The sequence below is a fragment of the Gymnoscopelus braueri genome, assembly GCF_963280865.1.
Source record: "Gymnoscopelus braueri genome assembly, chromosome: 10".
Lineage (NCBI taxonomy): Eukaryota > Metazoa > Chordata > Actinopteri > Myctophiformes > Myctophidae > Gymnoscopelus > Gymnoscopelus braueri.
The window spans coordinates 16,812,260-16,837,315 of NC_137611.1; the positions used below are offsets into that span (position 1 = coordinate 16,812,260).

The window sequence follows — 25,056 nt, forward strand, 5'->3', positions numbered from 1 at the left end:
TGATGTTGTTACCATAGGAGAGATAATAACAGGCAAACGTTGATCAAAATAACAATTCTTTAATAATGCAGATGTTTAACAATAATTTAACTCTTGAGAGCGTAAAGTGAAACCAAATGGGTCCATTTGGTTTCATTTTACACACTCTTAAGAGTTTATAATGGTCCATTTGGTTACCATCTCTCCATCGTTTTGCTGGGGACCACCTGGAACCCCCTTAAGGACCACTGGTGGTCCCCGGACCACTGGTTGGGAACCACTGCCCTAGGGGCTGCTAGCAGGGCTTTTAGACCGAAGATTCAAGATTTGTCACTCGCTCCTACAAGTGTATACAGTTAAATGTTGGTGTTGTGTGACTTGGTCTTTTTTTTCTACATAGTTAGACAACAGCAAAATAACTTATAATAAAGAATGTTAACTTCAGATATTGAGATTCCAGTGGTGAGCACAAAGTAAAAAAAAAAGATTTTCTTTTAGCAATGGACACATCATCCAACCTTGTGATCGCTGGTCTTAATTACACTAAATCACCTGTAAACAGCCCTTTAGAACCTGTTAAAATTCAAGGAAACGGCACTGTTGGATCCTGTTGTAAGGAAAAGGCACTGTGAGAACCTATGGGATGCTAAGGGCGATAGTGGCCCGCTCAGGAACTAGATCGGCCATCTGGGAACCGGAAGATCCTCAGCTCCTCTTAGCTTTGTGTTGGAAGTGTCCCTGAGCAAGACACCGAACCCCTAACTGCTCCCCGAGCTCCCCTGGGGCTGCGCCGCGCACTGCTCTTAAAAGTCAAATGCAGCTAATTTCCCCACAGGGATCAATACAGAAACTAATGCCAAGAAAAGGCAAGGTTTGAAAACCACTACCATATCCGAGTGGAAATGAATAGCATGTTGAACCACATTAACCCTGGCATCCCTATTTTGGGCAAGTCATTTGTATGTAGCAAACCAGAAAAATCTGAAGTATTTGACAACAGACAGACATTTATTTTAACATTAAATTAAGTGAAGAAACAACGAGGTATGAACAAAGGTAGAATATACATGGATACCCTGTGTGCGCAACGCATGTGAGTGCACGCCCTCTGAGCAGCCGAGCATGCAGTGGTGCTGAAATGCTGGGCAGGTGAAAAGACACTCACACACACACACAGTGTCACCGGTGTGTGTGTGTGTGTGTCTGTGTGGGGGGGGGGGGGGGGGGGGATTTTTAAAGGGCAGAGCGAGAGATGGAGGGATGAGCGGAGTAACGGAAGGATTTCTTGTCTTCCTGCTCTTTGCTGGAGCTGTGAGCTGATGAAAGCCTTGAGAATGCCTCTCTCACTCTCTCTCACACACACGCACACGCACACACAGAGACACTTTAGCACGTGCTCATACAGCTGCGTTTGTTCTATATAGAAGATTTCAGGGACAGATTTGGGGAGGGGGGTGATTTAGATATTGTGTGTGTGTGTGTGTGTGGGGGTGGAGGGGGGCAGGAAACCAGTCATCGCTATAGTAGCTCGTTGGAAAGGATGTGAAATTACACACTTTGTCTCCCACGCATGCACATTTCTCGCCGTCGACAGTCTCCTCCCATCTCTCACAACCCCCATTTATTGTATACATCTCTCCCTGTTTCTCATTTTCTCCATCATGTGTCTGTAGCATTTTCCCCTGGTCTCTCTACCAGATTTGGCCTTCACCACCTCGTAGTGATTTTCACAGGAAGTGGTTTGTGACTCTACACACACTGGTTGCCAGCTGTTGTAGTTTTTTTTTCTCCCTTTTGCAGAACTCTGCTTTTGCTCACTTAAAGCCTATACTTTAGGCACCAAACCCACAGGACGCGCAGGGCGCTTCTTCTCCAATTTTTTCACTCTGGGTGGAAAAAAGAGGTGTCCGCACGCGTATTCTCAATCATAGGAATACATTGTATATCGGGGGACCAGATGTTCTGGTTTGGCAAAAACAGTCATGTGCAAATCTGCTTGAACCGCATTTTTCTGTCTACAGAAAAAATAGCCGCTCACAACTCGGTGTAGATCGGTTATTTTTGGCTAATGTTCCCCCAGAATATTGATGCTGGTGTCGGAGTGGTTAATATCCAGCTATAACTTATCAGACATTGCCAGCTGACTGTTGGGGTGCTGAGGCCTGTCTGCAAGACCTTAAAGCAAATTATTGCCATAGGTCTGAATCCAACGATGGACCCAGGGGCTTGTTCCCTTGTTGCTGTTAAAAAGTATTTGATGGCTTTTTGAAATCATTCTATTTTATACAGTGAAGTGTTATAAGAATGATGGGGAATTGCTGGAAGGGGTAGGTTTAGGAAATTAATGTTTGTGATGGATTCCAAACATTTCAGTGTATGATGTGTAATAATTCGCATAACATCAGTTTGTGGTCAAGTCTCCAATTAGATCTTAATCTAGGTTCTCTGACGATGTTTCTAAAATGTAGTATGCTCATGTCAATGAGCTCCTTCTATGGACTAGTGCCCTTACTGACTTGGTGGACCGAAGGCATTCAATGTTTCATGCCGCATTAGATTGACTGATATGAAATGGTTGGAACACATTCAGAAGTCCTGTTTGAGATGGAGTTCAGTGGCTTATTGAGTTGAGTGGAGATGATGCTTCCTTCAGGTGGTCGGGGGAGCTGCCTGAGAACTGGTTCAGTAGGACAAAGTTTCATCATCGTCGGGAGAGGATGAAAGTCCTGGGGAACAACCCTCACCTTCCATTCCAAGTGCTTTCAAAGAGGGTTGATTTGTCATTCTCTCATAGAAGAACAAGCAGTGAAAAGTTGGTGTGACGTGCACCGCACACTGTGCTAACAGATTAGCTAACACGTGCTGTGTAGTAGGGATGTACAAAGGCGACTGATTTCACTGACGGTTAAACGATTATTTTGTATCTGACTTGCTGTTGTATATTTTTGTTTGGTATTTCTTTTGTGTGTGTGTGTGTGAGATGTCTTTAGGCTGCTGTATCTACAGTACCTTCTCTTGCCCTATTAGAACTGTTCTGTAGTAAACCTTTATCAGGGCAGTATTTAATAGAACGGTCAACTAGCTGCGCACATCTCTGCCGTGTACACATTGTTGCAAGGATTCTTAAGCGGCTGAAGCCAAGGGCATTAGTAATGACCAGTGGTGGTTTACTTAAGTAAAAGTATCAAAACTGCAATTTAGAAATACTCTGTTTACAAGTAAAAGCCTGGAATTCAAAATGTACTTGAGTAAAAGTACAAAAGTATTGGCATCAAAATGTACTTAAAGTACCAAAAGTAGAAGTACTCTTTAGACTGTCCCATTTCACAAGGTATATGTATAAAATGTATAAAAATCTTTTGAAAATAGCAGATCTACAAACTCACAACGCGTTGTGACACGTTGTGAGCTTGTAGATCAGCTATTTTCAAATAGCCAAAGTTTAAATAGGGCTGAACAGGTTAATGTATGTTTTGTAATAATAATTCATTCATCTACAAAGTAACTAAAGTTTTCAAATAATTGGAGTGGAGTAAAAGTACAATATTTGTCTCTGAGATGTAGTGGAGTAAAAGTATTGAGAATAGAAAATACAGTACTTGAGTAAATGTACTTAGTTACTTTACACCACTGGTAATGACAGCTTCAGAGTTGTTCTGAACACCTGCATTCTCAAAACAATATTTTCTGGTGATTGTCCAAATGACTGGCAGACGTTCAGGTCTGTGTGATCTACAAAAATTTCCCCCATTTTTGGAACTCTAGTCCTCACATCTAGTCACACATTGTTCTTGTCAGCCCGACTTTACTATATACACCGATTTGTAAGGCTTTAACAATGCAGACTTATTCCATGGCTTCCTCCGTGAAATCTTCTCATGAACTTTCAAGCTATTTTAAGTCAAAATGCTATCACAGCAGGTTCAAGATTCAAGCTAGCAACACTAGGAAATATCTCCCTGAGAATAAATAGGCTGCCTAGTCTGCCATTTGGCAGCAGTACTGCCAAGGGAATGGATGGATGGAGAAGGAAAAAAACGTGGGGAGAGAAGGGGGGGGAGGGGAGGGCAACTCTCCAGCGGTGGAAGTTGGATTGTCAAGTGAAGTTTTGGCAAAGAGGCAGCGGTCTCCCTCCCCCACCATGTCTCTTTCTGCATCTCTCTCTTTCTCTCTCTCTCTGTCTGTTTGTGTGTGTGTGTCTCTCTCTCTCTCTCTAACGTGGCCTACACAGACTCATTCATGCGTACTGAGATCCACCTACTCACACATACACAAGTGCACACACACAAGGAGTGGCGTGTTGCAATGACCACCCAATCCCGGGCGTTCTTTATCTGGAAAAAAAAACACCTCTGCTCATCTGATCACACACACACACACACGCCCCTCACGCACCCTCACACAACTCAAACACAGCAGACATGCATGCAAACAACAAATTTGGCTCACACTATGCATACATGTTTATTTTCATCTGTACCCAGGGACGGGGACACACACACACACACACACACACACACACACACACACACACACACACACACAAGCTGGTGTAGTAGCAGGTGGCTTGCTCTCTTGTCTTCACACATCTGCCAGGGCTGGCTGGCTGGCTGATTGACTGTCTGGTTGACTGACTGGCTGGCTGGCTGGTTGACTGGTTGGTTGTCTGCCTGGATGTTTTGCAGGCTGGCTGATTTATTGGCTGATGTACAGGCTGACACACTTGCCTCAGTTGCCTGTATTGCTGGCTAGCTGGTAGGCCGACCGTTGCTGTTATGCAGGCTGACTGGCTGACCGATTTGCAGACTGGCTGGCTGGTTTGCAGCTGCTGCTGTTCAAACAGAGTTGCATCTGCTGGGCCTTTTGTTCTAACACACACACACACACACACACACACACACACACACACTGGATGACTCGGAGTGTGTGTTGGAAAAGAAAGAAGTTCTTTTGTTTGGGAGTAAAATGGGAGCGGAGGAAGGGGGTGGGGAAGTGCTAATGTGCTTGGTGACTGTGTGTGTCTGCATGTATATGAAGCATGTGTGAAGTTTTTTTGTGTTGGACATGGTAATGGTGGTGAATATAGGGTGTGTTGAGGGTCTTTGGTAGTGGTTTACAGCAGCTGAAAATGCATCACTTAAAAGAAAACACTCAGCCGTGGTGGAGTTAACAAAACTAATAGTGTTTTTTTTTCTCCCCTTCTCTCTGTTCTCACTTCGTCTTTTCCCCATGTCCACCTATACTGCCCTCCCTCACTGTCTCCTCCTCTCTCTCCTCATTTTCACAGGAGCCTTAAGGAGGACCATGAAGTAGCAGGCTTCAGATTAGCAGCTAACGGACTAGCTCCTCATCGCACAACACATCTCCCTCCATCCAACCCCTCCATCCGTGGGCCCTCCACCCAGCCATGGCGGACCCAGGGATGTTGAGCTTGTTTGGGGACGATGCAGGGCTGTTTTCAGATGGGTTGGATGGTTTAGGAGACTGCGGCTTTCCTCCACAGCCTGCTCCAGGCCAGCCCAACCCTCTAGCACAGCAGAGTAACCCCGCTCTCAGCCACGAGCACCAGGGAGCCGGAGGGTACCACCAGGCGCTGCTCCATGGAGCTGGACCCAGTCCAGGACAGCCCAAACTGGGGCAGCTCTATGATCATGGCCCCTATACTGGCTATGATCAGCCTGGGGCCCCTGGTGGACGAATGATGGCCCAGAATGGCCCTACCCAAGGACCGCCAAACGTTAACGCAGCCATGAACGGCATGGCCACCCGTTACCATAACAACCCCGGCAACCCCAGCAACCCTCTCCATGGTTACCCGGGTGATGCTGGAGGAGGAGCAGGGGGTGGAGTTTGGGGCCAGCAGCAGCAGCAGAACCGATCAGCCTATCAGCAGCCTCCCACACAGACGGGGGGTGGGCCCAACCAGATGGGAGCCTATCAGATGTCTCGAGGAGACTACGGCGGGATGCAAGTCCCGCCCGCTTCCAGTGCAGGCCACATGAACCAACACTACCCTCCCCAGAACCTGGTGTCGCCTTCTGCCCAGGACCCAGCTCACTACATGGGGCACGTTGGAATGGGGGCTGCCCAGTTAAGGCACCCCCAATCCCAACCACAGCCTCAGACATACAACATGGGCCACACGCCTCGATACCCCCAGTCCCCTTCCCGACAGCCCTCACACCCCCACCAGCATCACCAGGGTATCGGGGGATTTGGGGCCAGCCAGTACCCTGGCTACCAGGCCCAGTATGGAGCCATGGGCCAGGGCATGGGCCCTGGGATTGGCCAGGGTGCCAATGCTAATGTCAATGCTAACACCAGCCAGAACATGGGACCAGGACAGCTGGGCCAGCGGTATAGCCAGGGATCAGGCCCCTGCAGCCGGGCCACAGGCGCAGAGATACCCTCCTGGACCTCCACACCAGCCCCATCAACCTCACCCTGCTCAGATACAGCAACAGACAGCACAGCAGGGCCAGCCTATGCACCCCCAAAACCACCCACAGCACCCCCAGAATCTCCCCCAGCCCCCAAACCAACCTCAGCCTCACCTCGCCCCCCCAGCTCAGGGATCCTACCCTTCCCCGTCTTCCATGTCTCCCATGCGGGGCTTGGGTACACCAACACCCCCTCCTCAACAGGGCCGCCCCCCCCAGTGTGGGGCTAGTGTCTCCTCCAGAGGTGTCGGGGTACACCGCCCTACAGACTCCGCCTAACGCCATGGCCCTTCCGCCTCAGAGAACCCCTCAACCCCCTCTGTCGGCCCCCCACCCCCCCAGCCTCAACAGCCACACCCACAACACCAGCACCACCACAATATCTCCCCCAATGCAGGGCAGATGTATCCAGGCATAGGACCACAGTGTGGGCCTCAGATGCACCAGCACCAGCCAGGTATGTACGTTTGTAGAAATGTCTAGATCCACAAGCTCACAACGCGATTAATTATATTACAAAAACATAATCAAAACCCATTTTATTGGGGACCACTTGAATGACCACTGGGTCTCACTACAATGAAAACGGTTCAAAATCACTGGAGTGTCCATTTCACTCAGTGTACTACTGGATAAATTAACATTATGATTTTACTGTGTAGGCTGTTTATTCCAGTACATCCTGAATTTAGACATCTATGAGTATATTGGTCTCTTCTGCAGTCTTCACCTCCTCATTTTTTTCTGTTGCTCTTAGGTGTCCTTGAAGCGCCAGTGGGCCAAGGAGGGGACCCGCGTCTGCTGCAGGCCTCGCGAGGCGGGCAGCCTCTCCAGGCCGCTCCACTGGGCTTCCAGGGCCCCGGTGTCGGTCAGCACGGAGGCCCGGCCCTGAACCAAGGCATAGCGCCGCTCGCCCAGGGTGCTCAGACGCACACCGCACCTAACCCCCCACCCCCTCCACCTTCAGGGCACCCAGCCTCCCGCCAGCCAGCCCCCGAACCCCTGGGCGCCCCCACCTCAGACAGCCCACCCGCTGTCCTCGCCCCCCCTCACCCCGCAGAAAGTGCCTCATGTACAGGTGAGTTTGATGTGGTTACGTGTGTGTGTGTGTGTGTGAGGAGAGAGATGTGTTTGTTTTCATGTGTGGGTGTATTTTGTGTTTGTTTTTCATGTGGGTGGGGGATTGTATGTTTTTTTTTTCCTTTGTTGGGATTGTGTGTGTGTGTGTGTGTGTACCTGACATTTGAGAACATGGCATCGCTTTGGTGCTGGTTTAGGGGGGGTGGGTGGGTAGGCGGGCGTGTGCTTGCGTGTGTATACTATACTCGTGCACGTTTATCTTTTTGTGTCTGCCAGTCACTGTTGGTCGTGTGTGTGTGTGTGTGTGTGTGTGTGTGTGTTAAATCTTGTGGTTGTGTTTCCGTGTGTGTGTGTGTGTGTGTGGGAAATGGATTTTTACAGCTGTTTGTTTCCTGTGAGCTGCATATCCTGCCACACACACACACCCCCACACACACACACACACACACACACACACACACACACACACACACACACACACACACACACACACAGGCACACACACACACAGGCGCCACCAGCATAATCTCCCCTCCTCCCCCAACTCGCTCTCTCGCTCTCTGAGGAGGGGGAAACCTCCCTTCCTGTTCTAAGCATTTCTCCCTCCTCCCTGTCTCCTCTCTTTCCGCTCTCTCTCTCTCTCTCTCTCTCTCTCTTCCTCTCCCTCCCTCCATCTTTGTCTCTCTCTGCCTCTTGCTAGCATAGAGCTTACACTAGACTTGCTCCTCTACTCGCACCACCAGACAACTGGCTCCTCTTCTCCTTTCTTCTTCCTATCTCTCTATCACCCCCCCCCCCCCCCCCCCAACAGCCACACACTTTTCTGTCTCACTCTGCCCGTCTGTCTGTCTTGTTTGTCTCAGAGGTGTCATGTGTAAGTTAATGGAGTGCAGCCGCATAGTAAGAGAGAGAGAGAGAAGGGAGGGGGTGATAAAGTGATAAGCAAGAAATATGATGGAAAAACAAGTGGGGGGAAAAAAGGGAGAGGAAATCTAGAATCTCTAGTGAGAAGAGACCGAGGGAAGGGGGGAGGGGGGGGGGGGGGAAGTGGAGGTTACTAGCTCTCAATGGCAAGCTGTGTATTTTTTGCGTGCACATATCTGTGTTTGTGTGCGTGCTTGTGTCACGTGCCCCTGGCTTCCATTAGCTTGTTTTGTTGCTCAAAGCCCCCTTTCTCCACTGACCCATTCATACACAATAGGAGCCCTGTTGTCACACACACACACACACACACACACACACACGCACATGCATACATGCACACATACATCCAGCACTTAGCGTCTCTCTAACTGTCCTCTCTCATTCACACCACCCTTCTCTCGTCATCTGCCCCATCCACCCCCACCACCCCATCCATACTTCCAACCCCCCCCACCCCCACCCACCCCCCCCCCCCCCCCAGCTCCTATGTGCCCATTCTGTTAGTTGACATTTCAGCCGTCACAGTTAATATTTCCAGCGCTCCTGACCTAGATGCCAGGTTGACTGGTGAGCCCTGCTCCTCGCCTGGGTGCGCTCGATGCGCCCGTCCTGGGTGTAGCATAGCCCCGGGGGTTGGGAGCCCCCCCCCCCCCTCTGTCTTACTCTCACTCATACATTTGCGTGTGCACACACACACACACACACACACACACTCACACTCACACTCACACTCACTCACTTGTTTGGCCTAGTCTGGTCTGGGATGGGGTTAGAAATATGCCTGGGGAGATGGAATGGCCTATCTAGGGGAATGTGTGGGTGGGATGGGTAGAGCAGTGTTTTTTTTCATGTCAAGCCAAGGACCCCCAAATTAGTACGAGTAAAGCCGCAGACCCCCCTTTTTGAAAGCATTGTAGTTGTTTCTCGGATTAAGTACAGAATTTTACAACTGTCTCTACGGTAGGGAGAGAGAAATGCAATACAATATCTCATTGGATGACCTTATTGCTGGGGAAATTATAGTTAAATTAACTACTTTCAGCCTATTTTGTACATGCAAACATTTTCAAAAATAATAGATGGCAGCTCTATAAGTTCACAAGTTATGAGCTTGTAGATAGGCTATTTTAAGTGTTTTTGAAATGGTGCTTAAACTCTTATATTTTTGCTGGGTACCTCATAGAACAGTGGTTCCTAAACTTTTTAGCTTGAGACCCAAAAGAGAAGTTTTTATGTCTCCCCGGGACCCGGGGAAATAGCTGATCTACAAGCTCACAACGTGTCGCAATGTGACACGTTCTGTAGATCAGCTATTTTCACCAAGTCTTATTTTTGTGATTTTCCTTTTTTGGAATCCTTAGAAATACTTTTAAAAAATTGTAGGAAAAAAATAAGTTATAGTTACACGCGACCCATAAAAATGTGTCCGCGTCCCACAAATGCGTCCCTTACCCAGTGTTTGGGGAAACGTTGACCTAGAACCCCCTCAGAGATCCCACGGTGACCCCGGACCCAACTTTGAGAACCACTGGTAGGGTAGAGTACTGGCTAGCATCATCGTGCACTTGCTAGAAAGAGACAAATCCACACGCAGCACAGTGCCAGCCAGGGGGCCGGTCCATCATGATGACTGTGTATGTCTGCTTCTCTAAGCTCCATCTGTTCTCTAAGCATGGTTATTACACACGCACGCACGCACGCGCGCACACACACACACACACACAGTAACCCTACACACACACACATACATACATGCATGCCTTTAGTCGTCAGCAGCTCAAGGTCATAGCGCTGATAGAGCGCAGAGCTGTGACCTTTATTCTACATCTCGCATGCTGGCTGACTCTCGCGTGCTGCACTCTAGTTGACATACAACCATGCTCTCTCTGGCTCCCCTCCCCCGCTCCTATAGCCTTTCAATGTGCTCCCTGCTAGCTCGACCTGCTAACTGCTTGCTAACTTGTATTATATACACGTCAGTAGGCATTTTAGTGGCTCTCTTTATTGGATTTTGGCGGAACCGTTGTACTTCTCTCTCCTGATTTCACATCAGACTAGGGCTGCATGATTATGACTAATGATTGTCCTGATTATTATGCTATAACCACGATTATTGGTGATGATATTTGTTTTTGCTGGACAGAGGTCATTTTATAATTGCCTGAATTGCTCAGCCAATTCGAGTCGCTTACAACCCCATCGTTGAAACACACCAGTATGACTGTGTTATCTGTTCCCTACACAGTAATGTGTGAGTGAAGTTACAGCATTGGTTGGAAAGGTTGACAAGCGAAGAGCAATCATGCCTCCGGGCTATGGTATCAAAAGCTTTCGAGAACAAACGCGACAGTCCAATAAAAACAGTTGCTGTTTAGATTTTAGGTGTAAAATAGGCAAACTTGATTAATTCCACATTTACAAAGGCTAGTTAAAAATGTACAATATCTGGGAGTTTCCATAGAGGAAACTGTTGCTATGTGGTTACTACCCTGTCACATTAAACAATCTGATTGGCCGCCGCCATCATTTCACCAATAGTGTCCATGCTTCCATTATTCATCAGCGTTTCGTACACAACGTTGCACTCGATTGCCCACGATTCGATATGATTCACAAAACTGGGTAGCCACCCCTAACCTCACACTAACCTTAACCTTTTCACACTTTTGGGACATTGGAATAATGGGCAGTCCCTATCGTTAACATCCCTAGTATAAACGCAAAGTGCATATAGTACGACTGTGTTAGACATATGGTACACACAGACTACACACACAGTTGTGTACATTAAGCATATTTCACCAACACATCCCCGCTGCCATGTATCTGGGTCCGGCTTAATTAGGTTAGCCTAGTCTTGTTTTTTTGTATGTCTTTGTTGCGCATTGTTTCTCTGTGAAATGTTATGCAATGACCTCTGTGATTTTATTGTCTCTCTGTGAGACTGAAGGAAGGTTGTACAATGTTCTCATTATATTAAACCATGTGTGTAATGCTGGTGAGGTGACATGGGCAAAGTGCATCGGCTGATCAAATAAGATCTTTGAATGAATTGCCAAGCTCCACAATTTTATAATTGTGAAACCTGAAGCTTAAGTTAGTTTTGATTACCTTCAATTAATTGTACATCCCTACATCAGACACACTTAACCAGTGTACAGCAAAAACAAACGCTGTCAGCTGTCAGTGTCCCCTCCATGTTTTCTCTACTGATTTTGAGTAATATTTAATAATACTCCGCCATGTTTATTGCAACCCCACTTTTCTCAGCGTAATTAGTTTTTCCCTTGATCCTTCAAACATTATCCAGGAGCCACTGAAAACAAAAGATAAGGTGTATGTGATCTAGTTGGGGCCCATATGGACAGGGATTAGCTAGGTCACAGTGGGAGGAACCAAAGGGTAATCCAGAGTTCAGCTGGACCTCCCCAGCATCTCCTGAGCTTGGTCTCTTCTTCTTGAAGTATGATACCTTATTAGTGTTATTTCACGCAATGTCTTGATACAACATGACCGCCTCTGAACTGTGTTCAGAGATGTTCCGTTCCATGTGCAGTGTTTATTTCTCAAGGGGCATGGTACATCTGCAGCCCCAGCCCCTATCTGTATTCCTGTGTGGGCACTGAAGATGACCTGTGCCGTTTACGTTGGAATGAAAAAGAAGAAAGACATGCACATTCCAAACCCAAAATTAGGCATGTGCTGATTGACGATCAGTGCAGGAAAATAAACGCTTGCACACTGTAGGGCTCCAATAATACACATGCTTTGATTGCACAAGAAGTTACTGTGACGTTTAGAGCTAAACGCTCTTCATCAGCCTGGTTTGCATTGGAAGCGATGACTATAGTATGGCCGACAATGGCCGAGTATCTGGTCTATTGTCCCTAGCTACTGTTGGATGAAGAGGGTCGGGCCTGAAGCTCAAATTCATTTTGGACCACATCATCCCTTAGATCGCAAAAGGATTTCACTTCAGTCTGACCAATAGGATCTGTAGCCCTCTGAAACCCGAGAGAGGGAATGGTTAGGTATTGATATGGGGGTTAAAATGGTGGGTAAACGTAGGGGAGGAATACAAATGCATGGATAGACAAAGAAAGCGTTGAAAACTGGTATTGGGATCCCATCACCGTCTCCTCTCTCTCGGTCTCCTCTGGGACAGTTCAATATCCCCATTTACAACATTAACCTTTCCTCCTCCCCACCGTGCTTCCTCAGGCCTGTCATCTATCTATCTATCCATCCATCCATCCATCCATCCTCCCCTCCCTCCCTGCATCCCTCCCTCCATCTACCCCTCTCTACCCTTCTGTCTTCTTACACTCTCCTGTAGCAAAACGAGGAACATTTCATCCCCATACTTCCTCCCTCCCCCATTCTCCCCCCTCCGTCCTGTGAGAGATGAAACTCAACACCGTTGAGCTTCTCTCAGCCTGTCACATTAGCCAGGCAGCCACACCACTGGGATGTATACGCGTATGTATGTGTGTGTGTGTGTGTGTGTGTGTGTGTGTGTGTGTGTGAGAGAGTGAATGAGGCAGTTCCTCTTGTGTAAGATGTTTTATTTTTTTAGCCTGCGTCTGCAAAATCACCTCTAAACTTAACTACAGCCTGCCCTGAAAAAAATGGAACTGGTTCCTACAGCCAGCAGTCCCCGTTCTGGGTCAAGACCAGGCTCAACCTGTGTAACCAAAGAGTGCTGCTTGAGTTTAGCATAGCTGACATCACTGCTGCGCTATCGCTATTGTTAACATGCCATATAGGTTTGTTTTATGGACTAATCGCTGTTGTCCGCAGGGGTACTAAAGTGGGCCACACGTGTGCTCTCGGCAGCAGTTTTCATACATTGTTATATAGCCTAATTGCTAACTACCAGCCACTTCACTATAATAAAGTAGTTTGCCCCTTCCTCATGTGCTCCAGCACACACAGAGGACATATCTATTGTCTCCATTAGATGATGTAAGGAGTGTTCGTTGGGTCAAGAATTTGACACGAGTTCCACAACTCGGTGGTTTCACATCGTGAATACTACCTTGATAGATTACGTGTTGGGTTGAGCAGGAACAGCTCACCTCATGTACACTATACCCAACCGCCTATAACGCTGAGACGGACACCCTCAGAAAACGTTTTTTTTTTTAAAGCTAAGAGGAAGAGATAAGAGAAAAGTTGATTACTGAAGAGAAACTGGTCCACTCCTGTCCTGCATAGGTCCTCATTCTGCACTGCTAGTTCAGACATCATTTGCACAGGGTACTGTGCTGCTGCATGCTTTTGCATGCTAGTTTGCGTGCGCGAGTGTGTGTGTGTGTGTGTGTGGGGCTCCATTGTCATTGGTGTGATTGATTATCTGGGAGGCTTGGCACGAGGACACATTTATCTGTTAGCACAGCATCTCTTGCTTTCTCCTCCTTCCTCCCTCGCTCGCTCGCACATTCTGCCTCACTCCACATGCCCATCCTACAAGTTTTGCTGTCTTTATAGCTCGGTTTACACATGTGTCAGCGTACGTATGTGCAGGTATGTGTGATGCTTGACCTTGCAGTAGTTGTACGTGATGTGACATGCGCACTGTGTGTGTGTGTGTGTGTGTCTTTTGATGGGTGTGCAGCGCGCGCTCCATTGAAATTCTGGAGCAGGTTGACTTTCCACTGATAACGCATCACCTCTGGCTCCACTCCTTCTGCAGCATCTCTGTTCTCCTTGGGTGTGTTCGTGACACCACTCGGATGCTTTGCTGTGGAATCGGAGCGAGGCGGAGCGCAACATTATTTTGTGTAATTCCTGAACGAGAATTACATGAGCCAGAGTTGGTGTCATAGATGAAAAACCAAGTCAATGTTACATTTTCTAAACATAGATTTATGGGTTGTCTATTTCATACAGTGATTGTGAATAATGTACACGTTGTTGTAAATACAGCTGCCTGAAAACGCGGCCTTGATCAACAACAAACCATCACATTTTTAAAAGGAAACCACTTTGCCATAATAGCTTTTTAAAATATATTTCACTGCTATCTCATTTGAGTAGTAGTCATCATTATAATAGTTATTATTATGATTTATTAATCAAAGAAATAATCTGTTGAATTACCATTGGCAGGCTAGTATGCCCTCTATTGCAATCCTAAATCCAAATTAATATTTGTGATTATTCCCTCTCTGCTGCATTAGGCCATGCAATATTTTTTTAATACCCTGCAGTCCAGATTGTTTTCTTCAGTCAGATCGGTTTTACACATGCGATCCTGATTTGGGGCACACACACACACACGTGTGTGTGTGTGTGTATATATGTGCCTCTTGCATACATACCTCTATTACGTGGATCCGCAGAGAGTTCTGGCTCAAGACTTGTCAGCTGTAAACATCTTGCTAAAAACAATGAGGTTAGTCCAATGGGGATCACGTCAGACGAAATTTCACAAAAACACCCATTTGTAGGTTCCTCAGGGGAGTTGTTGGTAAACGGAAAAGTACGTGAATTAAAATTAGTCCTGATTTCATTACACAGTTCAGCATCACTTTTGGTTGGCACTCGCAGAAGAAGCTGTAAAGTTTTGTTTTACTCCCTGGTGCGGCCCTCATGGACGGCCGCAGTGCTATAGGAACAGAGATGCTAGTAAACAATTGAATAATTTTTCTTTGCCACATCTCCACTTATCACGATCGTTTGTGGGTAATTCAAAAGGGTTTACTTTTCTCTTTTCTCAGGTAGTAATAATTAAAGTAATTCATTGCTGATGGTAACAAACCATGTAATATATTACTTTTCCAAAGTAACTTGCCCAACACAATCTCAACATCATAAACCATTTTTAGAATGGACACTTTCTTGGACACTCAGACAAAGCGTTCCTGCAGTTAGAGTGTCTGGCGTTCGCTCTGAGCGCTCCCGGAGAGCAGTATACTGAATTTCCGAATGGGAACGCAGCTCCGAAGAGTGGGCTCTTCGGAGCGAATTTATGAACACACCCTGCGTCTTTTCCCCGCTTTGCTCCTTTTTCCTCTTCGATACTTCCGCTCCCTTGTCCGAACTCTTTTCTGTTTTCTTCTCTTAAGGGCGATGGTTGGGATGTAGCCAAGCCAGGCTAAGGCGTCATGGGAGTGTGTGTGTGTGTGTGTGTGTGTGTGTGTCTGTGAGTAAATACACAGAGGGGGGAGCTGCTGCCTTGGCATTTTGCGGTAAACTTGCTGATGCGCACACACACCCACTGCACAGTTTACTCTCTTTTGACACACACGTGCATTTTACATGCACGTACACACACACTAGTAGGCATGCTCCCTCACACACTACACAGATATACACACACTGCCTCCCTCCCTCCCAGCGCGTTTTGAAGTATGGAGATAATTTATTCGTGTCATGATGCCTGATTTCCCATCTGCCACTGGGAGTCTGAGCAGCTGGAGAGAGTTGTGGGGGGGGGGTGGAGGAAAATGGAGCAGGAGAAAGGGGGGGGGGGGGGTGATGGAGAAGAGGAAGGGAAAGAGAGAAGCAGTAGCCGAAGGAAAGAGGAGAGGAGAGGCAGCTGGAGGAAGGGGAGGGGCGGATAGAGGAGAGGAGCGGGGAGGCAGCTGGAGAGCCTCCCAACAGCTGGTAACCAGTTTCCTGTCATGGAGTGCCTACTGGGGAGGAGAGAGGAGAAGAGAACTGAGAGAGTTGGCCTGCTGGGGAGAGGGAGAGAGAGAGGAGGTGTCAGCCCGGCATCCTGTCACAGGCAAGCCTGCTGGGGATGCAGGGTGGCAAGGCAACCCTATATCTGCAGGGAGTCACACACCACATTTTGGGTGAAAAAACGCCTTCAGCTCACTCGATTGTGGCGTATAAAAGTTTGCTTTTGAAAAATTGGTGTCTAAATGTCGCTGAAATCTGGGACATTATAGTTGTACATAACATGTTCTAGCTTGAGTCAAGTGTTAGAGCTTAGCATGGACTTGTGATCAGTGAGATGGCCAATGAAAGACAACCGTCTATATTTTCCACTCTTGTTATTTTTTACTGTTAAGAAGAAATTATCAAATTCATTAACTGATATTCTCTCCCCCCCTCATCCCCTTTTTGTCTATCTCTCTCTCCCAGCATTCCCCCTCGGACCTGTCAGGTGACGCCTCGGCGACAGTCCCCGATAGGCTGCTGGTCGCCGCAGGCGCCAACGGCCAGCCTGTCAGCACGGAGCAGCCCGGCGACGGGGAGACCAAGCCAAAAAAGAAGAAAAAGAAGAAGAAACCCAAGGTGAAGGAAGAGGAGGGAGCTGAGGAGGGGGGTCACAAGGCGGCAGGAGAGGACGACAAGTCGGACAGGAAGCTGGAGGCCATGGGAGCAGGAAGTGACATAGGCGATCAGGTGACCGGCAGCGCAGCAGAGGGATCCTCGCCGCCGCTGGCGGAGGTGAAGAAGAAGCGAAAGAAGAAACCAAAGGAGAAGGCGGAGGGCAAGGAGGGCCAGGAGCCGAAGGAGCCGAAGGAGCCCAAGGCGCCTAAGACGCCTAAAACCCCCAAAACGCCTAAAACCCCCAAAGAACCCAAGGAGCCCAAGGAGAAGAAGGCTAAGAGCTCCACACCCAAGACCAAGACCCCCAAGAAAACCAGGTAGGGGTCACCTCTCTTCTACTTATTCTGCTCTGCTGCTTCTTCAGCCGACCAAAGCAGTGTAAAAACAAAAAACACCTCAGAATGAAATGCAGCCAGGCAGGAGTAACAGATGTGGAAAACCTTGGTAGGAGCGGCTTACAAAAATATATGTATTTATCAACGGAAGCTTTCCAGGGAGTCTCATTTTGCGACAATTTTCTTGTGATGGTTTGACAAAATATTTTAACTGGGTGCACCAACGTGACTTGCTAATTTGTCCCGTTTTGTTATCATATAGCATGTTAATTTCTCAATGTTAGTCACGGGAAGGGAGAGAGAGATGGAGAGAGAGTGTGTGAAGGAGAGAGAGAGACGTCACACGACTCTTAGCAACACATACTGTACAGTGTCCAGTCTGGTCAGTGATTTCACCCTCGCTTGGTCTTTTGGCAGCAGTGAAACAAACTAAATTACTTGCTAATGAGAGCTACTCCCCACTTTGTCTTAGCCTTACAGGCTGTTTGCCAGTTAGTTAGCTGTACAATCCACATTTAGTGAAACACTAGGTGCTAGCAGGGCATTTAGAATACTCTTCTTCAATAGAAAACAGCAGCCCCACAATTCTAATGAGGAATCTGCAGCAGATAATCCTGTGAATATGGGAAAGGCCTCATTCCAAGAGGAATGGCTCGCACAATTGTTACCTATCGCAAAGGCAGGTGCTATATGTACTATTTGCACAATTGCAGGGAAGACGAGAATGGCCAATATGACCAAACACTTCGAACACAATGCATTTGTAAAGCACATTAACAGTATGAAGCATAAAATATGCATGGACATATGCATTGATCTCTGTAAAATGTCTGTATTTATTGATTGGTAGGTCTAACACAATTAAGATGGAAAGAATATGAATGTGTTGATCTGGTGCTCCATAAAGATTTCAGTCGGGAGCTCAGGTGCTCCTAATGGAAACGGTTAGTGTGGAGCCCTGTCCTTTGAGCAGTCAGCGATGCTTATTATGGTATTATCCTGGTAGATACAGATTGAATTGTTAAGTAGGCACTGTGCTCACTCAAAAAACGTGCTTGCGTAGTCAGTTTGGTCTTGGTGTAGGGTCCCAGGGAATTACACAAATCTCTGTAATCATGGACCACACTCGGGACAATTCAGTATACATTTTTACATTCACGTTCATTACGTTCAAAATGTAAAACATCCAAGGATTTGGGCCATGCTGCCTTCTTCAGAAACACACACAGAGCCACTGAAGAAGACCGTTGAGCCAAAATATTGGCCTGTTTTTTTCTTTGTCACATCTTGAAGATGTAAAAATGAAACAATTGGTCCTGAGTGCGGTCCGTGTTTACAGAGATCTAGTTTGAAGCCAGCTAAATCTGTGGCACCACTCGGAATGAACCTTAACAAAATGTTCTTGGCTAAAGCTAAACCACTGAACTGATATGCTTACTGGTACCACCGTGCAGGGGGAACTCAACATCTGTTAGCTGGGGATTCTCACACACTTTCTGGGGACCCGGCTCTGCCAAGAAGCTAGTATGTTGGCCATAGAACAGCGGAAAAGTGTAGAACTCACAAAGCACCAAAACGCGCGTGTGTAGTGGTGCAACAGTTAATCAAACTAGTTGATTTTAATCCATTACAAATAATTATCGATTTTGATGAAATAATCGGTTAATCGAGCAGCCTAATTGGACCGTGTAGTCCAATAGGGTTGCATCAGTCAGCCACTTTGAACCTACCATCCCTATTTGGGTCTTAACATTATAGACAAATCCACAGAACGGCAATCATAACTGCGGTGTCAAGCGGCTGCCGCTCCGCACCGCGACACCGCAGTGACGATTGCCTACAGGCAGCGCGTCTGTGGATTCGTCTATTTAGGCGCAGGTTTTAAAACTTTTTCAAAAATGGCTGATCTACAAGCTTGAGCGCTGTGAGCTTGTAGATCGTCAATTTGCGTCATCATTGCATGACACATCTGACATACAAAGTATAAAATAGGGACCTATGTGGTTAATCAGACTAATGGATTATTAGAATTTTTATGTTTGATTCGTTGGTGTATAAAAAAAATATCTTGATTAATTGAAAAAAATAATCAATAGAATAATCGCTAAAAAATCATCAATTGTTGCAGCCCTACGTGTATACAGGCATGTGCCCACACACGGACACACACACACGGACACTCAGACACACAGTGCCCATCACTCATTTGACCAGCCAGGTGGAACCAGTGGGGTCAAGACCTCTAAGCTGTGTAACACCCTGCTGCATAGAGACTGACGTACGTGTGTGTGTGTGTGTGTGTGTGTGTGAGAAAGATCACAGGGCTTATTGAAGCATGAGGGTAGACTCAAGGCTCTGGGTTCGATTCCCCCCCTCCTATAGATGGTGAACAGCAGAAAGCTTTTCCTGGGGCACTGGTCTTGCTGTCGCATGTTATTGTGTAGGTGGATAGAGCAGGTTTAATCCTCTTTTTAAGATTCTACCCCTCCCTTGGGTTGGCAGGTTGGCCGACAAGTGACTCAAAGGTCACCGGTTACTCCAGCACAGACGGGAAGGTGTAACTCCAACTGTTAACTGGTGATTGGAGGGTGGCTGGCATTACATCTGCAGTGCCAACTAGGGCTGCAACTATTTATTACGTGAGGAAGTAAAAAAAAAACGTGCACGTGCATCCAAATTCTAAAAGCCAAGGTGCTTGCCAGAAAAAAAAGCATAAAACATTTAGTAAGCTCCCAAATGGTTTAATGAGTTCCTACCACAGTGACACTTCTAGCGTGGCACGTGTGCAACGTGATTATTCTATCAACACAAATCATTTGACTAAATCGATTCATCTGATTAACCCCTTAAGCCTTATTTTATAGATCGTCGTACGGTCCAGTGTCACACGAATATAGCAACAAAAAGAACTCGCGTGTCGAATCGCAACATGTGTTATTTTAAAATGTTATTTTTTTCTATTAGTACGATTAACTGCAAGCAACTCTGCCACGGTGCCTTTGAGCAATGCATTGGAGCGGTACTGCACTGCAGCGCATCCTGTGCTCTGATCTCTCTGATGTGTTGCACAGGTGAAAGCTGTGCATGGGACAGCCACAGAGTCACTTCTTGTGTTAAGTGACAATAAAGTGATGATCTTAGTTCTATACTATACCTGCCTTTCAGTGCTACTGTTTGATAGATTTAAGAGATCACTGGCTGTCCTATTTGGTTGCTGGTGTCTGACTATCTGTTCTTGTAGATTGCTTACTTCTCTCTCTTTCTCTCTCTCTCTCTCTTATTTGAACTTGTCCTTGTTGCGCTTCTCTGGGCACCACTTGCCTCCTCTTCTTGTGCCTCTCCTCCTATCGTCTCACTTCCAAGGTTGATCACTCCCTCAATCTCTCTCTCTTTTGACACACACACACACACACACACACACACACACACACACACACACACATGGCCTAGCACTTCCTTCCTGTCAGTCTGTCCGCCTCTCTGTCTGTCTGGGATCAGAGCGACAGAGTCATGAGTGAGTAAATGTGTGTGTGTGTGTGTGTGCGTGTGTGGCAGAAGTAAAAGGAAACCGTTGATTTGTATTTGTGAGGGTTAACAGACAGAGTGAGAGACAAAAAGAGGGAGGGAGAGAGATAGAAAGACGGAGCGAGGGATTCAGAGCGGTGGCTTCATTGTGGAGGTGGAAACTTGATCTGACTGAGGAATGTGTCAGAGGCCAGCCCCCACCTCTCCCCCCCCCCCCCCCCCTCAGCTCCTTTTATCCCCAGGAAGAGGGAGGAGCCTAGCCAGCAGGCAGGGGTCAGGGCTGGGGGAGGTGTGTGTGCGTGTGCGTGTGTCTGCCGGCCGCTGGAGTAAGAGGCAGGGGGAGGGGAGTGTGTGTGGCAGCAAGGGGGTGGGCTGTGTGTGTGTGTGTGTGTGTGTGTGTGTTGGGGGAGGGGTCTATAGTAATCTTTGTGGCAGAAAATGGCGTCTAATGATAATGAGGGCCATGCTGCTGACCACTCTTTAGCCACAAGACAAGTGTGTGTGTGTGTGAGGCAGAGGAAGTGTGTGTTCGGGGTGGGGGTGGTGGGTCAATTCCCAGCCCCTCCTGTGTGTGTGTGTGTCTGTGTGTGTGTTGGTAAACTAGCTCTTATCTGTTGTCAGGCGTCCCTCCATCTTGCGAGGAGGCTCTGAGCTCCCAGGTTAATTTAGCATAATAATGGCTGCCGGTCATTCACTGCTCTACTCTAAAATGGTGGACTGCTCCAATCACTTTGAACTACCTCTTGTTTATTCTTCTCCGTTCTTCTCTCTCTCTCTCTCCCCCCCTATCCCCTCTACTGTCTTTTTTTCTTTCTGAGGTGGAGTTTATACTTTCCTCTTCTTCCCAGCCCTCTTTTCCTTCCCTTTGCCATCTTTCAGCATGAAAAGTTGTATACTTTTTTTTTTTTAAATAGAAGTGGCTTCTTGAAAAGAGAGCACTGCACCAGAGGGATAGACTTATAATATGACAAAGTTGTCTGTCTCTGAGGGTGGAGAGGAGAAACTGCAGTCCTGAGTTAATCACCCACTGGTCCCAGGGCAGGTCAGAATATGTTCCTTGGCGGGGCATCCGGGTGGCGCAAGGCTAAAGTTCCTGCCCACCACCGTTGAGACTGGGGGGTTCGAACCCTCCACGGTGCATCCGGGCCGGGCTACGAACACAACAGTCGTGTTCGCGGGTTGGAAGCTGGCATGGGGAGGCCGTTCTGTCACTGCACTAGTATCCATCTCCTACAAGTTGGTCAGGTCTCCTGCCTGTTCAGCATGGAGCAGAACTTGTTGGTGTGTTGTTCTGTATGCGTTACGCGCTCCATGTGAAAGTCCTCTGGAGTCGGGTGAAAACAAGTGGCTGGCAATTCCATGTGTATTGGAGGAGACATGAGGTTGTCTACACCTTCCCTGGCCAACATTAGAGGTTGGCAGTGACAAAGATTATATTCATGGGGGGATTGGCGTAACGTCTATTTAGGGTGAAAAAAAGTTCCATTGAAGTGATCAACACTTATAAATGATAGTTATCAGAAAAGAAAAAAAAAAAAGTTCATTTGCACATATATCCCATATCTGATGTCCGTGCCGGTCTCAGAACTATATAGGACCTTTCCATTCCTGAAGGAAAAGGGTGAATTTGTACAGCGCTGGGTACGGACTGTTGCATTATCTGTGGTAGTAGTTTTTGTGCTGCGGAGATTTCAGAGCGTTGATGTTTTCATTCCAAGCCAACACCACACACAGCTGATTTCGCTAATGAGCACAGGTCTGCTCTTTCTCGTCGTGCGCTAATTAGCAAAGTGTTGGTCTGAAAACGAGGAATACCCACCCGCTGGCATCTGTGACATATAATAATGTAATAACATTCGCGCACAAGAGTCTATAGAGCGTCGCAGTTCCCGCCCACTTCCTGTTTTTTTTGGTGCCGGAAGAAAAAACTCAATGCATTTTTCCATTGACATTTCCAAAAATATTTATATCTATTAATTTAAGCCTCGAATCAAGCCATCATGACATGACATGAATCATGACCATAAACGTTTGATTCTGTGATTATTTTTTTTGTTGAAAACGGCAAAACAAAGGGTATTTATTAAATATAGTATATCATATAATTAAATATAAAATAAAAATAAATCACAGAAAAAAACGTTTTATGGTCATGATTCATGTCATCTCGTGATGGCTTGATTCGAGGCTTAAATTAATAGATATAAATATTTTTGGAAATGTCAATGGAAAAATGCATTGAGTTTTTTCTTCCGGCACCAAAAAAAACAGGAAGTGGGCGGGAACTGCGACGCTCTATAACAGAGCTCGAAGACTGATAGGAGTGTCTTCATCATGCACACACAACAGAGGAATTTGACAATAACACAATTTTGCTCCTCGTAATTCCCCAAACTAGTGGTCCGGGTTCCGATTGTAGTACTCAACAAAAGTACAAATCTGGTGGACAGTTTGTTATTTGGCCAGCAGTTAAAGGATAAAACCATAGCAGTGGTGTTTCATGGTTGGCCCATGGACTATCATGGTATACTAAGCATTACTAATGACATCATCAACCTATATCACATTTGCTAGATTTGGGGCAAAAAGGATGAACTCAATTCTCTGCTTTTCCGGCTGATATTCATGTCGCCTGGAAGTCGTGCACGTTTCAATTTAATTTAGTGAAATCTTTTCTACAGGGATTATCTATTTGACTCTTTCTGCACTTTCAACTAGATGAAACCGCACAAAAGTAAAGGCGGCAGAAAGTTCAGGGTGTTGCATTACCTATCTTGAGCATGTTTCAAGTCTCTACAAGTTCATTTTCATACTGTACTGAAATGAATGGAATCCAATGGCTGCCTCAAAAAATCAAACAAACTATGGTATGCTTTGGAAAATAGTTGGCACTGCAGTAATTTCAAGCGCAAATTGACACGGTCTTTGGGTTAGTCAGTGGTACTGACTAGAGTCTGCTAGGGATCCCCATAAGATTTGTCAACATGTGTCAACAGTTTTCGCACTGGAATGGAGTGCACTGGAAAAAATGTACTCCTCAGACTTGATTGACAAATATGACATCATACTGAAATATTTATCATGACATTTTTTAAATGGGGAGTTGGGGGAAACTATCTTGGCCAAGCCTTCACAGAGAACAGGAGACCAGGAGAGAGGGATGGTTCCGGGGTGTTTATCTGTAGAGTCTCAGCCCTGCCAGTAAACTACCTGAAATGGAATTGAAAAACCACGGTGGAGAATATGTTTCACACATCTGCTGAAGCTCTCTAAAAGTTTTAATGGATGAACACAAAGAGCAAAAAATAAGCCAGATTCACTACTGGTGGTTTCTGCTTTCCAGGAAGGTGTGCGTGTGAGAGAGGGAGAGATGGATCAGGTGATCTTCACGTCTAGCCTGCTGCTTACCTCTCCCTTCCCACTTTGACCTTGTTCTCTGCATCTTTCCTGATTCCTCTCCTCTCTCTCCCCCCCCCTCCATCTTTCTGTCTATCTCTCAGTGGAAGCACGTCTATAAATAGCCTATCTCCCGCGTAGCAGCCACACCCTTCCATGAGAGTGTGTGTGTGTGTGTGTGGGGTTGATTTGTTTGCAGTACACACATAGCAGCCACACATGCGTGCAGCCACCTTGCCTCGTGTGTGTGTGTGTGCAAATACAGCCTATACCACGTGTTAACCCTCAAAGAGCACTGCTTTTTAAACACACAGACTGTCAATCTGTGTGTGAGACTGTTACCTTCTGGCCATTGGTGTTGCTCTGTTGTTGCCACTGGGTGGGTGTGTGTGTGTGTTAGTGGTCCAGCTGAGTATGACTCATCGTGGCAGCAGGTGTCCTATAGAACCCCCCCCCCCCTCCTCCGTCCTCTCCTCTTCCTACTCTTCTTTTATTCTCCTCATCCTCCCTTCCTCTCTCCTCTTCCTTCTGCTCCCTCCTCCTCCTTACGACCTTCTGATTTATGCCCCCCTCCCCCGTCCTCCTCCTCGTTCCTGCGAGGAGCACCGACACGGCGCATGCGCGGCGCACGCCGCACTCCACACAGCTGGCTAGCATGTGTAAATGCCAACCGATAAGCCCAGGAGAATACAGCTGAGAGTGAGAGACAGAGTTTGTCCACCCCACTGCCACAGCAGACAACCATCTTTACCCAAATCAACACTGCTTCCAGGGACCCCCGGAAGCAAAGATTTGAGTGAAACATTTTCGCTTTAAAAATATATCTATATATTGAAAGATTTGCGTACATTTTCACGATTATTATTTTTTTATAGCAGATCTACAAGCTCGTAGCGCGGCACCGTAGATCTGCTATTTTTGAATAGCCAAAGTATAAAATAATGCTTAAAGTGGTTACACAGATGCGTTCCCGGTTTTAATGGTTTAAAAAGTTTGAGAACCACTAGTATTGTGTTGCAGACACTATAACGGTGTGATAAACCGGTTCTGGAAACCATTCCAAATGTGATGGAACCTATTCCGGTTCCTCA

General features: G+C 46.8%; 1 protein-coding gene across 1 annotated transcript in view; it reads left to right on the forward strand.

Moving 5' to 3' along the window:
• Window positions 1-25,056, forward strand: part of chd7 (chromodomain helicase DNA binding protein 7) — a 96,664-nt gene that overhangs the window by 20,559 nt on the left and 51,049 nt on the right. Inside the window, 7 exon segments of the mRNA XM_080438964.1 lie at window positions 5,267-6,355; window positions 6,357-6,629; window positions 6,631-6,753; window positions 6,756-6,876; window positions 7,177-7,355; window positions 7,357-7,497; window positions 16,518-17,026. Of these exon segments, the coding sequence (XP_080295090.1) occupies window positions 5,387-6,355; window positions 6,357-6,629; window positions 6,631-6,753; window positions 6,756-6,876; window positions 7,177-7,355; window positions 7,357-7,497; window positions 16,518-17,026 (2,315 nt within the window). The 5' untranslated portion in view covers window positions 5,267-5,386.